An 11,570-nucleotide genomic window follows, 5' to 3' on the forward strand; every position below is an offset into this window, starting at 1 on the left:
GGCTCCTTGCGGTGGTCTCTTGATTTGTTACGCTCACCTGCGCTTTGCCTCTCTCTCTCTCTCCTCCTTTTTTTTTTTTTTTTAATGCAGAAATGAAAAGCAGAAGGAAGAAGAGGTTTGTGTCCAGCCCCCGCTACGTGGAGACCATGCTGGTAGCTGACCAGTCCATGGCTGAGTTCCATGGCAGTGGGCTGAAGCACTATCTCCTGACGCTGCTCTCCGTGGCTGCCAAGCTGTACAAGCACCCCAGCATCCGCAACTCCATCAGCCTCATGGTGGTCAAAATCATGGTCATTTACGAGGAGCGAAAGGGACCTGATATCTCTTCCAATGCAGCCCTAACTTTGAGAAACTTCTGCAGCTGGCAGAAGCAGCACAACCCACCCAGCGACCGGCACGCAGAGCACTACGACACAGCAATCCTCTTCACCAGGCAGGTGAGGGACATGGAGGTCAAATCCATCCCCACACCCGTTGCTCCCTACTCCAGGAGGGCCCCTCTGCCCGGAGACCTCCAGAAAAGTGCTTAGAGGCAGTCTTGTGTCATCACAGTTTCAGTGAAGCAGGCTAAAAACTAGGTCAACTGCTTTTTATTTTGTTGGGGTTTTTGCTGTTTGCACCACCTTAGGCGACACTCAGTTTTCTGTATGTCTGCCTCATATATGTTTAGCAGATTGAGTATGGAAATTGTGCATTTTATTTCTACGTGTAACCCTTGTGTATGTTCCAAAGACAGATTTTTGCCATCATACCCATTGAAGTGCTGAATATTTATGCTCTTTCCATAAGTGAGGGCAAACTGCCAGGGCTGGATGGTTCTTGCCAAGGTTAAGTCTCTGATCTGATTAATAATGAAACTGCCTTTTTTTACAGGACCTGTGCGGTGCCAAGACATGTGATACTCTTGGGATGGCTGATGTAGGAACAGTTTGTGATCTAAACCGCAGTTGCTCTATCATAGAAGACGATGGTTTGCAGGCTGCCTTTACAACAGCCCATGAACTAGGTACTTGAAGCTTTGGAAGGTCATTTCATGTGATTAATTGAAGCCAGCTTGGTGCCATAAAGCAACTGCCCAGCCTGCACCATGGGTTTACCCTGCGCTCCCTGGTGCAGTGAGGAGGAGGCAAAGCTTTGCCTTGTGGCAGGGTTGAACTGTGGAAACCAAATCCAGTCTGCTTGGCATTGTCTGCAAGAGCTGTGTGTTTGACTGACTGCAGAAAAAGCAGCAAAAGAAGATACAGTGCCATTTGCTTAAAATCTGGCAGTATTCACATTTGGGCTGTTATTTAAAGACCGGGCTATGAGCAGCTCTCGAGTAATATTTAAAATACTGTTGGTAATGCATAGGACAGACTTCCTAAAATCGCAAACTTTCCTTTTCTGTTTTTTTTAAGGCCACGTGTTTAACATGCCTCATGACGATGCAAAGCAGTGTGCTGGTATTAACGGAATAAGTCGGGATTTCCACATGATGGCATCTATGCTTTCCAATCTAGATCGCAGCCAGCCGTGGTCTCCATGTAGTGCCTACATGATTACCACATTTTTGGATAATGGTCATGGTAAGATTATTAAGCTTTCCATTCATGTGACGTTTAAGCTCTTGTGCTTTATTGCTTTTCTTTATTTTTGCTTTTTAACAGAGTGCTGTCTGCTACAGTGTAGAGTTAACCTTGTGCATGTTGCCAGTGAATTTAGAAGACTCTTAAGTTATACAAAAACGATGACATAAGTGGGCTCAAAAACTTTGTTACAAAGCAAATGCAGTTCCCTGTTGAAACTCAACTCACAGCATTGTCTTCCATTTTTTTCTTTTTTTTTTCCTTCCCTTTTCAGGTGAGTGTTTGTTGGACAAGCCTCACAAACCAATCCATCTCCCTTCTGACTTGCCTGGCATGTTGTATGATGCCAACAGACAGTGCCAGTTTACATTTGGAGATGAGTCCAAGCACTGCCCCGACGCAGCCAGTACGTGTACGACGCTGTGGTGTACTGGCACTTCTGGAGGACTGCTTGTGTGCCAAACCAAACACTTCCCTTGGGCAGACGGCACCAGTTGTGGGGAAGGAAAGTGGTGCATGAATGGCAAGTGTGTGAATAAAACTGAGAAGAAGCATTATGATGTAAGTATTAAAAAAGAAATCAGAATATAGCTTGAGCTGCAGAGTAGCATGGAAAATGCTTCAGTGGGAGGAATCACTTAAAAGGGTTGAATCAATGGAGGCAGACAGCTAATAAAACAGAGCACTTTTTAAATGAGTAGTTTGGGTAGAAACAAGCATGATTGTGGTTCTTGTGGTTTGGGGTTTTTTTGCTTATACTGTATTAACTTTTGTTCCGCTTTTGCTTGTCATTCCAGACACCAGTGCATGGGAGCTGGGGGTCCTGGGGGCCATGGGGAGAGTGTTCCCGGACCTGTGGCGGTGGAGTGCAGTACTCCTTCAGGGAGTGTGACAACCCTATCCCAAGGAACGGGGGGAAATACTGTGAAGGGAAGCGGGTGCAATACAGGTCATGTAACATCGAGGACTGCCCGGACAACAATGGTAATCTTTTCCCCATTTTTGAGGCTGAGGCTTGGTGTCTTGTGTAGGAAGGGCACCTACAGAGACAATCAAATGTCTACCTGTTTTTTCTCTACTTGCAGGCAAAACGTTTAGGGAGGAACAATGTGAAAAGCACAATGAGTTTTCCAAGTCTCCCTTTGGAAGTGGACCTGCAGTGGAGTGGACACCCAAGTTTGCTGGTGTCTCCCCGAAGGACAGATGCAAGCTGGTCTGCCGAGCAAAAGGAACAGGATACTTCTTTGTTTTACAGCCAAAGGTATTTCAAAACTACACCTCTTCCATCTAATCATGAATAGGATTTTTATTTTCTCTAACTCTGTGTAAAGCTAAGTCAAGTAGTGTAGAGATCTGAAATTGTCATTCTCATATTAAAGCTAGATTATTCCTCCTCCTCTTCCTACATGTACAGCTCGATCAGTGCAAGCATGCTTTAAATTTTTTGGCACAGTCCTTCCACTTACTTCGCATGTGCCACCTCTTCTACCCACTCCACCCTAGCTTCCTTTTCTCTCCTTCCACCAATCTGATTACATTAAGATATGCCTGGAAAACTGTGGGGGATCTTTGCCAAAATATTGGTGCTTTCTCATACTGGTTACTGATATGCTGACAGCTTAAAATAAACATGAAGAAAAATGTTCATCTTGCATAGCTACTTGAACTCAGTCATTCAGATGTTGAGAGACAATAACTACCAGGGCAATGACACAGATGTTTCTTGCAGAATTCTTTTTTGCAGTATTCTGTGCTAATGTACTCCTAGAAATAAAGAATATGTTGAGCACCATTAACCATGTTGATACTGTACTTTGAGGACATGACTGCCTTCTAGTGACACTTTCATTATGAAATCAGTAAAACAGTTTTGTAAGAGGGTTTTTTGTGGGGGTATTAATAAAAACTTGAAATAGTTTGTTTTCTTCTCTCACTGTGGCATAATGTTTTGCATGTGAGATGAAGTAGCACTACATACATCCAACTATAGGCTGCATTGGTTTTTAGTTTGAAAAGCCCTGAAAATACACATACTGCAGGTCTTCCACCTGTCTATATTTTGCATTTAGTATATGTCTGAGTTATGCAGTTTCAAAGCAATGTGCATCTTCTAATCAGATGCTCTACTCTTGTTTCCTGCAAAGGTTGTGGACGGTACCCCGTGTAGCCCCGATTCCACCTCTGTCTGCATCCAGGGGCAGTGTGTGAAGGCTGGCTGTGACCGTATGATAGGATCCAATAAGAAGTTTGACAAGTGTGGTATCTGTGGCGGCAATGGATCCACTTGCAAGAAAGTGTCTGGCACATTTGTTAGAGCAGAGTAAGTATATGACTGCTGATAGGACTTTGTTCTGGTGAATGTTTGTGGGTATAAGCTCTGGCTTTCTAAGTCAGTGAGATGTTGCTCAAGTTTGTCGTTGGAACTGAGATTTGATCTGTCAGAGCCATCTGACTGAGGACAACTTACAGGGAGGTCGCAGCAAAAGAAAGCCCTTACATATGGTCATGCCTCTGCGAATGTGGGATGTGACTTTGCAAATCCCTTAATATGTTAATTCAATTAGCTTGGCAGCTCATGAGGTAAATGCTTCGACTTCAAACGAAATTTAGTCTTGTGCTGGGCAGCTTCTTCCCTTTCCCAGGGAAGGGCAAGAGGACTCAGTCTTTCTCTTTTCTCTTGGGCAGACCTGGCTACCATGATGTCGTCACCATTCCGGCTGGGGCAACGAACATCGAGGTGAAGCAGCGAAACCACAGGGGCGCAAGGCATGATGGTAGTTTCCTCGCCATCAAAGCTGCAGATGGCACCTATGTCCTCAATGGCGATTACACCTTGTCGACACTGGAGCAGGACATCACCTACAAGGGCAGCGTGCTGAGGTACAGCGGCTCCTCTGCTACTCTGGAGAGGATCCGCAGTTTCAGCCCTCTGAAGGAGCCTTTGACCATCCAAGTCCTCACAGTGGGGGACCTGCCACAGCCTAAGATCAAGTTCACCTATTTCGTAAAGAAGCCCACACAGCCTGGGTCAGAGAAGGTGCCCAGTAGAAAGAAAGAGTCGTTCAATGCTATCAGGGAGATCATCTCCTCTGAGTGGGTCATTGAGGAGTGGGGTGAGTGCTCCAAGTCCTGTGGCTTGGGCTGGCAGCGGCGAGCAGTGGAGTGCCGGGCCCCTCGGGGCCGGCCGGCTGCCGACTGTGCCCAGGAGCTGAAGCCCAGCAACCTCCGTCCCTGTGCCGACGTGCCCTGCCCACAGTGGCAGCTGGGAGACTGGTCACCCTGTTCTAAGACATGTGGGAAAGGTTTCAAGAAGAGATTACTAAAATGTATTTCTTATCACGGCAGTGTGCTGCCCCAAGAAAGCTGTGAGCCTTCCAAAAAACCGAAACACCTAATAGACTTCTGCAACGTTATGGACTGCAGTTAAATAGAATAAGTTGGGAAAGCTAATTTTTTTTGTTTTGTTTTCCCTTCAGAACAATGCACTGAAAAAGAAAAGAGGGCTAGAGGCAGCACATGTGTTTTTGTGTTAAAAATTCATGGTGAGGATCTGTTGAGATGGGACAGTGCTTTAACTGGCTTTGCTTCCTAAAAATACCAACTGAATGTTTGATGGGATAGCAGACCCATGGCACTCACTCATCTTCAGCAGCTAAGGTCCAAAGGCATCACAATTGCCTTTTTTAAAGTCTGTTATAAATGAAACAAAACATGAGCAGTGAGACACATTTGGGCAAATATTTTGGGATTCAGTTATTTCTCCTTTCTTTTGCATTATATCATGGTATTGATCAAGTCCCCATGTGTTAGGAAGGGGAGGGAAAGGGGAGTGAAAAAGATATCTTAAAATAATTGGTCAAAGCTTACCTACCTCACAAAGGGCAAAAAACAGGATTGGAAAAGGAGCTTTAACTATGTCATTCATGGCTGCTACTGTTTCAGAGAATAGTTTTATATAAAAATAAAGCCATATTCTCTATCTGTAAAGAGTAAGAAATAGCAACTTGTGGAGTTTGTCAGCTCCACAAATAACTAGAATTTCATTATTTAAAGTACCCTTATATCATCCCAATGTGCCTGTCCATTTCTCTTATTCACTCCAGTGCCATTGTGGTGACATATATAATCCAGAGGCTAGAAAAAGTGGAAATCATGGAACAGACAATGTCTCTGAATAGTTGCTCTTTGTGCCTTCTGCGTAACTTCCCACTCGCTTTTCAGATTCCAGCTTGGTCCTACCTTCCCCTCAAATGGAGTGATGGAGTTTGTGAGCATCTGAGTCATGCTTTTACATTCAAACCTTTCGCCTTACTCCAGCCAATGGATATTATTTGCATTGGGTTAAAAAAAAGTCAAAGAAATCCCACTAGGAAATTAAATCTCTGTGGCCTCTGATGGGTTTGTAGTGCTCAAATCACTGATAAGGCAGGAAAACAACGCTGAAGGATAGCAGGTCCATCCACAGCAGTGTGCCAGCATTTGCATAATTGAAGTTTGTGCCAGTCCATAGACAATGAGAGAATATGGCTTTCCATATGGATATAGTAAAATATATTACTATAGATTTTATATACTTCATAAGTATTTTATATTTCTTTCCCTTCTGGGAAGGGTTATAATTTGTAATAAATGCATATAATAAGTGTATTTATTTTTCTACTTCTTGTCTAATGTGATCTTCTAAGTTATCACTTTTTTAAAAGGACATATAACAAGGATAGAGTATTTATACAGTATAATATGTTACTAGAGGTAATAAATGAATCCTATAAATTTTGGAAATGGAGTGTCTTTATTTCACTGGACTAAACCTAGTCCATTGAGCAGAGAGAGCTTGGATTCTAAATGCAAATGTTATGAAGAAGGCTACTAATTAACTGTGTTTGTGAAGAGGTTTGAAAAACTCTACTCATAATGTCATACACCATGTTAAAAGGGGTAATTTTGTATTTTATTACTTAAGCATGAGCGGGATGCTCAGCACTGTTGTTTCACCTATTAAAAAAATGGAGTGCAACTAGACTGATGCCACTGGTTTTAATAACTGCTTGCAGAGGGAATGTCGCTGGCGGTAGTGTGTATAACCAACAAAACACATAAAGTAGCAGTTTTACCTGCTTCACTTAACCTTACGCTAGTGGGAAAGGAGCATTCAAAATTCAAAGCTATTAACTACCAGACATATGTTTCCCTCACCAGTTTCTGGAGGATCTCCTGGTCATACTTTTCTAATTAGAAGTACTGTGTGGATGTTCTAATGCTGATGCTAACACGTTTTGTAATGTTAAAATACATACTAAGCATCAAGAAACTGATCCCTCATATCTGATCTCCTGACCACTGCAGTCAAGGGAATATCTTCTGTTGAGCTTGGTAGGATTTTTACCATGGAATTTGAGTCATCAGTCATTCATGGATACTTTTGGCTTTGTGTCATGTAAAAATCTATTAAAGCTTTCTTTGCCAATGTTTGGACTCTGTCTTGCAGAACTAGTTCCCACTTTATTCCACGGATAAAATCTTGGCCTCTCTAAAGCACACAGAAAAAGTCTCAACACGTCATACTTCACTGAGTATTACTTTGATGTGCAAAAATACTGGCAAATATTTTATTTCTAAAATTATTTAGGAGGGAGCCAATCACTTTTCATTTTTATAAACAGTTGTAAATATTTATAAATACTACAAATAATTATTTATTTGTATATATGTATGCCTATATTCTACCACAGCAAGTTAAAATTAGAAGTATAAACATTTTCAAGAGAAAAAAATAGATGTTTTTATTTTCATTCTCTGCTGTTGTTGTTACTCCTTGTGGACTTCATAACCTAACACATAGCTGGTGGTTGGTGTTACCTGAAGCACCTTCCACTTAAGAGCCCAAGGAGCTATAGTCCTGAAAAGGCAACACCCTGTGATATCTACAGAATTGGTGAGGTCCCATGACTACTGGGTGTTGGCAAGTGCCCGAATTTGCTCCCATCAACCTAGAAGAAACATTTGAGGTAAGGCTAAGAAGGTCCTGCAGAGGAAGCAGCTTTTCCCAGGCCTACCCATATCAATCTAAGCTAGCCCACAGTGCTGACGAACTCACTTCTTGCAGTAGCGCTTAAAGAGGCTCTTGGGAGAGAAAAATGATGAAGGGAATTTGGATCTGATCAAATGCAGCAAATTCCCTCTTTTTTAATAAAAAGTGCTGAAGTGCTCTACATTTCCAAAATGCTTTGACTGCATTACCTAGACCAGTCAGCCCTGTGGTTACCTAGAGCTAAGTGAGGAGTCAGAGGGTGTGAGGGAAATCAAACACATTCAATATTTTTATGATAACAAATGTCAATAACAGGTTTTTTACACTTGTACAAACAACTTCATAATAAAATGAGTGATGAACTAGTAAAGTTTTATGACATAACAGCAACCTATTTGCTACAGTGGCATTCATTGGTTTAGAGCATAAACATAGCATCAGCAGCTCTGTTGTAGCAGAGTGACCGAGACTGCATTTGCAAGTCATAGTTTACTGACTACATATTTTATTTTGACTAGATCATGAATTCTCAGCAGTTGCATCCATTTTATTGTGTATTACTATGTAGTAATATGGCTCATGAATCATAGAATAGTTTTGGTTGGAAAGGACCTTAAAAGTCGTCCAGTTCCAATCCCCCTGCCATGGGCAGGGACACCTTCCACTAGACCAGGTTGCTCCAAGCCCCATCCAGCCTGGCCTTGAACAATATTACCATGGTTGGGACATCCACAGTTTCTCTGGGCAGCCTGTTCCAGTGCCTCAGCACACTCACAGTAAAGAACTTCTTCCATATATCTAACCTAAACTTCCCCTCCTTCAGTTTGAACCCATTCTTGTCTTATCACTATAGTTCCTGATGAAGAGTCTCTCTCCAACTTCCCTGTAGGCCACTACAGATACTGGAAGGTTGCTATGAGGGCTCCATGCAACCTTCCCCAGGCTGAATACTCCAACTTTCTATTTTCATAATGAAAATTATAAAATTATATCCTGTTTTAAATAGACCTGATTTACAGAGAACATGCTTCAAATAATGTATTAATTAAGCAATGCAATCAAAAAATTGCTCCCTTCTGAAGTGTCATTTAATTACAAATCTGCTGCTCTGGGTGACCCAGCAAAGGGATCCATACAAAACCAGTGGAGCATAGTTTGGCTGTGTAGCAATCAAGATCACAATTAAACATATCCCCTGTACCAAGAGTCTGGCACACCCGTCACTGTAAGCAGGAGTCTCAACACTTAGTTACTGACTTTCAAGGCACACTCGGGAGCAGAAGCAGCAATGAAGCATGTGAGTGCAAGAGTTGACAATTGCTGCCAGCCTAGGTGCTCTCTCCTTGGGCCGGGGCCACTGATTCCACTAACACCCCAACAGGCTTCAGACCCTAGATGAACATTGTTGCCTTCAACAAGGTTGTCTCAGTTGTCCAGCTTGACAGGTTGAGTGGGACAGGTTTTCAATGTCCAGCATTTGAGCTGAGGACAGTTCACACACCCTTTTGGAGCCAAATTTATCTGGCTTCCTCCCAGGTTCAGAGAATCCAGGTGCTGTAGCTTGGGGGGTTTTACCATTTCGATGTCCTAAGATAAATGGGGTTAGCTGAGTAGTGTGGGCCTGGTAAATGAAATCTGTATCTTCAAGTATTTTCAGAGGTGTGATGAGAAGCAGGTGTCTAAATGAATGAAATGTGTCTTCCTTGATCACCACTGCTTTCATTGCTTGCAAGGCTGACTGATCTTCCAGTTCTTGTAAGACTGAAGTCTCTCAGTTTGGCAGAGTGGAGCAAATGAAAGCAATGTAGTGAGTAGTTCTTAGACATTTCAGACATGATGGTACCAAAGATGACACAGTTCCAGTGTCTTCAAGAGCTTAGGTTTGGGACAGAAGTCCAGTCTGAGGGCTAGATCTCCAGATTCCAATCTTCAAACTTCACCATCTATGTGGAAAATAACTGGGAGCTTGAAGAGAAGAATAGTTGTGCTGGAGAACTATCTGCCACGCTGCTTAGATGGAAAAATGCAGTATTTATGCTGGGTAAACACTGTGAATGCTGTAACAAGAACATTTGGAGTAGCTGTTTTCCTCTGGTGCTGTTAAAATAATAAATAATGTGATTTACTAGTTGAAACTGTATTAACAAAAAGGAAAAATCCTCAAAACAGTATATGATAGGGTTCTTAAGCTACTGCATTCTCTCTTTAGCCCAACTGTTGTAAAAACAAGAGAGGCTGGTGTTAGAAAATAACTCTTTTTCCTCTGATTGTAATACATGTGGTTTCAGAGCAGTGAAACGCTGGAGGCTATTATAGACATTGGTTCTGTTTGAGCTCTCAGAGGAAAGAAATACTTGCATATGTCTGGTATGGAAAAACCCTGAAATTGTCTAGAGCCACTGTATGCTTCAGAAGCTGATACCTGCATCACAGCCACTGGTTGCCTGAGTATATTCTGAGCTGTAATTTTAATGCCATGACATTGACTTAGAGCATAAAGACCCCAGAGTTATGTATATGAATTACACTTATTTTCCAGGTGGGACCAAAACAGGCATTTCACTTTCTGAAATGCAACTCCACATAGCTTGTAATGTGGCAACTGGATCCCTTCGTTTGTAGTTTCACAGTAGCTCTGATTTGAATCAACATCTCCAAACACTGTGTATGTTTCAGTAACAAGTGAGACCTTTGCTTTTCTCATGTCACAAGTGGGTCAGCAGATAAGAGTTGTTGAATGTTGTAGGACAAGTAGGTGATATGGACTAGGAGAGCAGAAATTTTAGACAAAATATCTTAACCCACTAGCTAGGTTAGGGAATGGAGAAGAAAATTTTCCTAAAGAAATTCAGAAAGGCAACTCCAGAAAAATAACCCAAACTCCTCGGCAAACAATACCACTGTGCTGTCTGGCTTCTGCTCATCAGCTGGCTATGAAATTGCTCACACAGCTTTGCTTTCACAGCCTGACATTATTCTGGCCTTGTACACCTGGGAAAGCTTTTCATCTCATGCAGTTGCAGACATGCCTACCAACCACTGTTTGGAGCAAAGATCAACCCTGTGTGATATGGTCACGACTGCTTAGTCCTCAAGGCAAAGAGGGTATAATTAGGTTAAAAGTTTTCCCTAGCAAAGGTCACCCACATGTAGCAAACAGATCACCTCCTCTCACACACCTCCCCACACACCTCCCCACACTGAAAACAGGCAAATCCCTAGGACATGTCCAGGCTACAACAGGAGTGTAAGCAAACATTCAGCGATAGCCCTCATTTAGCATAAACATTTGTACTTTGCTCTGTTTTGCATAAACAGAGCACGCTGTAGAGGCAGAAAAAGAACAGCCAAGGAGCTTGCCACCTCTCCTGGCAGCACTTGCTCGATGGTGCTTCCACGGCAGCACCAAACCAGAGTGCTTTCCTAGTAAAACAGCAGCTACAAACACACATTCATGCTTTATAGTCCCCCTCAAAACACAAAACAAACTGTATCAACAGAAGGGAATTCAAAACATAGTTATCAAGTTCACAAGTTGTGCTATGAACATGGTGTTTTAATAAATAGTTGTGCTCCCAAAGCCTGGGGCAGATGGATTATTGCTGGAGATGAAAGTAACATTGTTTGGACTTGCAGATCTGTTTTACAGTCCACAACTGTGTAAGAGGGTCTTGTGCAAAACAGATTTAATCTTGGGCAATAGAAGTACAGTTTCCTACAGACCCTCTGCCTGTAAGCTGTCCTTTATAGCTTCAGTGTGATAAAGGATCATCCTTTGTAATATTTCAGCCCAAGACCATCAGCTAATGAGATCCCAGATGCCTGGACAGTATCTAAATTTAAGCATCCAGAATCTAAGTTGAACCAGTGCTAAACTTGTCATCTTCAATATACTATACTTTTGTGTCAGAATGCTGCAAATCTAATTTGAGTTTTACCATCTTGTGATTCTTCCCAGATATTCCAGTTGGAAA

General features: G+C 42.4%; 1 protein-coding gene across 1 annotated transcript; it reads left to right on the forward strand.

The window, feature by feature from the left end:
• Positions 1-92: 92 nt before the first annotated feature.
• ADAMTS1 (ADAM metallopeptidase with thrombospondin type 1 motif, 1) lies at positions 93-4,992 on the forward strand (the record flags this gene model as incomplete). Its single annotated transcript, XM_009078220.1, has 8 exons — positions 93-437; positions 874-1,006; positions 1,398-1,565; positions 1,840-2,126; positions 2,363-2,549; positions 2,651-2,826; positions 3,710-3,885; positions 4,251-4,992. Coding segments are annotated over 8 exons (2,214 nt in total), but the record flags the coding sequence as incomplete, so codon positions are not given.
• Between the last annotated feature and the right edge of the window lie 6,578 nt (positions 4,993-11,570).

Source organism: Acanthisitta chloris, unplaced genomic scaffold (assembly GCF_000695815.1).
Source record: "Acanthisitta chloris isolate BGI_N310 unplaced genomic scaffold, ASM69581v1 scaffold45617, whole genome shotgun sequence".
In the NCBI taxonomy this organism is placed as follows: domain Eukaryota; kingdom Metazoa; phylum Chordata; class Aves; order Passeriformes; family Acanthisittidae; genus Acanthisitta; species Acanthisitta chloris.